The sequence below is a fragment of the Austrofundulus limnaeus genome, unplaced genomic scaffold (assembly GCF_001266775.1).
Source record: "Austrofundulus limnaeus strain Quisiro unplaced genomic scaffold, Austrofundulus_limnaeus-1.0 Scaffold96, whole genome shotgun sequence".
NCBI classification, from domain to species: Eukaryota; Metazoa; Chordata; class Actinopteri; order Cyprinodontiformes; family Rivulidae; genus Austrofundulus; species Austrofundulus limnaeus.
The window spans coordinates 1,076,117-1,081,624 of NW_013952498.1; the positions used below are offsets into that span (position 1 = coordinate 1,076,117).

General features: G+C 40.1%; 1 protein-coding gene across 2 annotated transcripts in view; it reads right to left on the bottom strand.

The window, feature by feature from the left end:
• Positions 1-2,553: 2,553 nt before the first annotated feature.
• Positions 2,554-5,508, bottom strand: part of sox10 (SRY-box transcription factor 10) — a 12,482-nt gene continuing 9,527 nt past the window's right edge. For both annotated transcript variants that reach the window (XM_014012918.1, XM_014012917.1), the window contains exon 4: positions 2,554-4,026. In XM_014012918.1, the coding sequence (XP_013868372.1) occupies positions 3,251-4,026 (776 nt within the window). In that variant the 3' untranslated portion in view covers positions 2,554-3,250. The remainder of the gene's footprint in view (positions 4,027-5,508) is intronic.

The following is a 5,508-nucleotide window of genomic DNA, read 5'->3' on the forward strand; positions in this document are numbered from 1 at the left end:
GGCTTGCTTTCTAATTACTGAGATAGTCCAGCTGGTGTCTTGTCTTTCCATGCCTTTTTACACCTCCCTTTCTTGTTCAATACTTTTTCCCTGTGCCATTCCACATTATTACAAATAACTTCATTTCTGGACATTTATGGTTTGATTTCTTTGTATGTATGGATCCCTTCGGTTTGTTACCAACATCTGGTGAAAATTTCATGGCATTAGCACCTCTAGTAATATATTTACTGAGAAAAATGGTGACGTGTTCAGTACTTATTTTACCTGCTGTATTTTTGTCCGTCATCTTTCAGTAAAACCCCTCTGACTGAAACTAATCGATGGCGTGATGTGACACTGACATACCTTCATTAACCTCTTTGGTTGTATTATCCCTTTCTTTCTTTTGTGATTATTTTCCTCTCATAGGCACATCCAGGTTGTCTCCAATCCTGTGGACCTGAAGCTTCTGAATAATCTGCAGCTGTAGGAGCATCAAGCTGCTCACAGATGATCTTATAGCCTTTATTTTTAACACGATGATCACGGAAGAAAGATAACTCTGTGGTTAGCTTCCCGTGGTCAGTRTTTACTGTGGTACACACACTGATTGCTGACAGCCATGTGACTACCTACACTCTTTAAATATAGGTAGATTGGTTAAAAACAAGCTGTGATGCTAATAAAAGGACAGGACCATCTTTATTGTCAGTTCATTCTATTATAGTTTTTAAAGTTTTTTAKATGATCAGTTTGAATGAGTTGATTTTCAGTTTCAAGCTTTGAGTTATTCTGTCTTTAATAAAAACATATGTGTTTCTATATAAATAATTGGCTTAATGCTTAGAGGCAAATTTGCTTCATTTCATAGGATGGGATGAGCATGAGGTTTTGATGCACAGGGATTAAGGGTGTTTTTGTGTCCCAGTGAAGCTGCAGGCAGAATAGTCATGGGTGACGCKCCTACACTGCCCCCATTCCCCACCTCTCCCTGCGTGATGTCCCCATCAATGGCCCTCTTTGTCTCTTCAAAGTATCACATGGCCAATTAAAGAGGAAGAATTAGGAGTAACTCATAGACAGAAATAACTCAGTCACATATACTAAGTATGAACATAAAAACTGAAATATGAATTTGGATAGGAGACTGGATTAGAAGAAATTAACTTCAGTCAGATAAGCAGATTATATTGGAACATGAATCAGAGAATTGGTGCTTTTTTGTGTGTGTTTGTATTTTTTATTATTTTTTAAAATTTACTTATTTTCCTCCATAGCAAAAATTTTATGTCACTTTTTCTGTTAATCAGAACTTCTGAAGAGGTGGAATTAAAGCAGAAAAAACAGCTTTATTTAATGAATAAAAGATCAAGCTCAGTCATTATCACATGTTAAGGCTTTTTGCTTCTGTCATGTTTAGACAATGAAACTAAAACAGGCAAAATGAGTCACGGATTTCCTCATAACAAGGAGAGACCACCGTGCAAAATAATGTAAAACACAAAAATATTGATAATATTCATGTAACTGCTGTATATTCTGCTGGAGGAAAAGGCTTAAATAGAACAGAATTTAAACTTTAAGAAGTAAAACATACCATTCAAATTCATGTCAGTACACAAACCAATGGAAATGAACAGTTATATATTTTATAAACTAATGAAGAGTTACGTTTAGAATAATGAAGAAAAGTTACTAATTAACAAACTTACTTAAACAAAAGACAAAAACATAAAGACTTTGCATTATTTGTTAGTGAGTGTTATTGAGAAAAAGGCACATTTTATACATTATATCAGCTTGTGTTAAAAAGCTTCATCTGTGGCAGCTTCATCTTGGCATCATATTAGTTTAATATTTTACAATTAAATGTGTTTTTATATTAACACTGAATACTGTTCTTTAGAGACATTGTGGGTTACACTTAAGCAATAAAAGCAAACAGCAGTAAAAGCTTTCATTATAGATAATGACAAAAAACAGAATTTAATTCCAGTAACTAAAAAAAAGAAAATTTCCTGATCATATTATGTAACTGTTTCATTACGTTTTCCTATTTGAGTAATAAAAGAATTTAAAAAATTTTAATTAAATAAAAATTTAAAATAAAAACAAATAAAAAATTTAAAAAATGTGATTGTGTAAAACATGTTAGAGAGCTGAAAACATGAGTTCAGTAAAGTCCAAATTCCTGTGAGCCTGTCTGAGCTGCACTGACAGAACAGGACTGGGTTTTACCATCAAAGCAACTAAAAACCACAGATTTATCAGGACTGGCCAGCAGAGGGCCCCTCTCTGCCCAGGGGCTCCTGGGCAGAGAGGCTCCTAAATGAAGTTATTTGTAATAATGTGGAATGGCACAGGGAAAAAGTATTGAACACATGAAGAAAGGGAGGTGTAAAAAGGCATGGAAAGACAAGACACCNTTAAATTATCAATTTGTCACAATGACATTAAATGATCTAATTGGCTACAAAACATCAGGTAGTTCTAAGTGTCACGTTGGGAGAAACATCTCTTAAAATCAGTTTCTTTTCTGAAAAAAAWAAAATAAAAGGTTTTGGTCTCAGAATTTTGGTTATTTTGCAAATATCTTATAATATATAAGTATTTACAGTAAGTACATTTATAACTTCAAGCACACTGCATGGCTTATCTCAGTACCACTGAGTCATAGAAGTAGTTTTTGTGTAAAACCTGATTTTTGTCTGTTTAAAGAGATTTTAATTAAACACAGCTTAACGATTTGTGACATGATTAAACACTGATGTGAGGATTTATTGGAATCCCAAAATATGTTTAATAAAGTCATTTCTGACTAAAGCCAGCTAATAGTTTGGCGTTTTGTGGCTTAAATCTCAATGTGTTGCTGCTGACCTCTCTGTTGGCCTGTGGAAGATTTTTAAGCCTTCAGACTGCAGGGATCGTGACCCCCTCACCGCCCTGAAGGCGGTTGTTTAGTGTCAGAAAGCTGTGTTGCTGTGGTGTTGGTTGCGTCTTTGCATCACCAATAAATCAAGCAGCCCATAAAGCGCCTCGCTCGACGCTCAACCTCGGGCCGTGACAGCATTTCCAAATCTGGGCGAGCTCAGAAGAAGGTTGTGCCCCTCCTGTCTCCCCAGCTGACGCCTCCGGTGCCTGCCCAATCGCCCCAGACCAAACCACCCTGGTGGCAGTTTCCTCCAACAGCGCTGCCGTGACTGCAGCTCCTCCTCTGGTCTGACTCTGGGGCCGAACCTGCACCGGTGCCCTCCAGTCTCGGTGTCTGTCATGGCCGCGACAGAGTGGTGTAGACGGGCTGCTCCCAGTGAGTGGGACTGTGCGACTGCGACACATTGGGGTCAGTGATGGCGGTGTAGAGGGGCCTCTGGGAGGGCCCCGTGTAAGAGAAGGCTGAATACAACCCCGAGGCCTGGCCTGAGTGGCCGTAGTACGACCCTGAGGAGTGGTGCTCAGCGTATTCTGCAAACTGGGCCCTCGAGGCCAATGAGGGGAAGGCAGAGCTGTAGTGAGGCAAGCTGAGGGGGGTGTAGGTGACATGAGTACCCGCTGAGGCTGCTTCTGCAAAGTGACCCCCTGCACCCCCGGTCTCGCTCTTGATCTGCGCCTTGGAAGGGTCTGAGCCCATGGGGGAACCGTGATTTGGCTGCTGCTGCTGCTTGGCGAGCCAGGCCGCTGAGTGTCCACCGGCTGCCGCTAGAGCTGACGAGATGCCAAAGGCATACGGCGAGGCAGTCGCAGCGCCTCCTGCCCCTCCTATCTGCCCGACTCCTGGGTGCCCATTCGCAGGGAGGTACTGGTCAAACTCGTTGACATCAAAAGGCTCCATGTTGACCATCACCTCATGGCTCATCTCGCCGATGTCCATGTTACCAAAGTCAATATGAGGTTTTCCAGATCCAGCAGCACCTGAGCCTCCTTCTGCTCCCAGTGTTCCACGGGGCGCCCCATTCCCAACACCCTCCCTCTTACCTTCCCCTGACTTCCCAGACTGAGACTCGGTTTTAGGAGTGGTGGGTGGCGTGGGAGGACTGTGGCTCTGACCTGTAGAGACATGAGAATGTAGTTACACCTCTTATAACTATGCAATACCAAACATTTACCTTTCTGTCCTGCACAAACTCCAACTATACAGGGGCAGCGCCAGAGGGGTGGTTCTAGGTGACAATTGCCTCCCCTGGCACTTGATTGGCCACCACAGATGCCGCCCCAAAATGATTAACAAGTGGCATTTCAAAGATGGGCAGTTAAAGTAAAAAAAAAGGAGTAAATATCTGTCAAGCAGCTCTGTTAGGCAGAGATTCTTAACCCTTGTACTACGACCCACGATTGGCCATGATTGCTCCCTTCAGGGCCTCAAAATAAAGGCCGTGAGGGCCACAGGATGTCGTTGGTTTTCAGTTGAGTGAATTGCAATACACTAGTAATGATAGTGCACCACTAAGATGTTTAACAACTTCTTTTTAAAACATGTAAGAAAAAGACCCATAGCCTGCCACTAGCAGAAGTTACTGTTATAACCATTTTGTGTTTTTATCAATCCTAAGTATCTACAAAAATGAGTGTATTACTCATTAATTATAATGCAAATACAATACAGATTAAACCAACATTTAGATTAATTATCACTTTGATTAGTAAGTTGTTTGACTGGGTCACTTTATATTCAACAAGTTGGGCCCCAAGATTAAAAAGGTTAAGAACCCCTGAGGGAACCTATCAGTGTGAAGTGTGTGAAGAAAACAAAAAAAAAACTACAGAATTAATAATATAATAATTATGGGTTTCAGAACCAATTAATGAAAATTGGAAAACATCTAGAATCCAAACATAACAATGACATGGAGAAACTAGAAAAGTTGCTTGAGAAACTTTGACGGCGACTTCTATGTGGCCATCATTTTAATTTTAGGATTTGACTGTACTATATTCAAATTCAAATTCAAAAATACTTTATTGATCCCAGAGGGAAATTAGGTATATTAGGTATATGTTGTTGAGCGCAGCTCCCACCACACCAAATTTCAACTCAGTATGGTTAAAAATAGCTATTCAAATTTGCTTTGGTGGCCATTTTTGATTTTTTACATTTGAATCCATAATGTGTTGGTCATCACTCTCATATACAACCACTAACTGTCAGATTAGTATTTCTAAAATATTTGATTCATAGTAGTAGTATTTTTTTTTAGCTTAGGTGGCCATTTTGGAGTTTTAATTTGCAATCAGAATTTGTTGAAGATTATTGTCAGCCAAACCATTTTTCAGCTTTATGTTTAAAATGTTCTGGAAAATGTCTCTTTCTCTCTTTTTTTATACTATAGTAAATAGTCCTGGGGATTGCTCTTGGCTTAGCCTGGCCCTTGCCTTCCTACGGAGTTCCGCTCAATTCTAGTTTCCCTTCACTGCTCCGTCTGGGACTTTGCCCATAGAGAAGGATTCCGCTGGCAGATTTTTAGCCGGGCCAATCAGAGAGCAGAATGTCAATTTTCTGCACAGTGTCTGCTAGTTAGTTTAGCATACGGC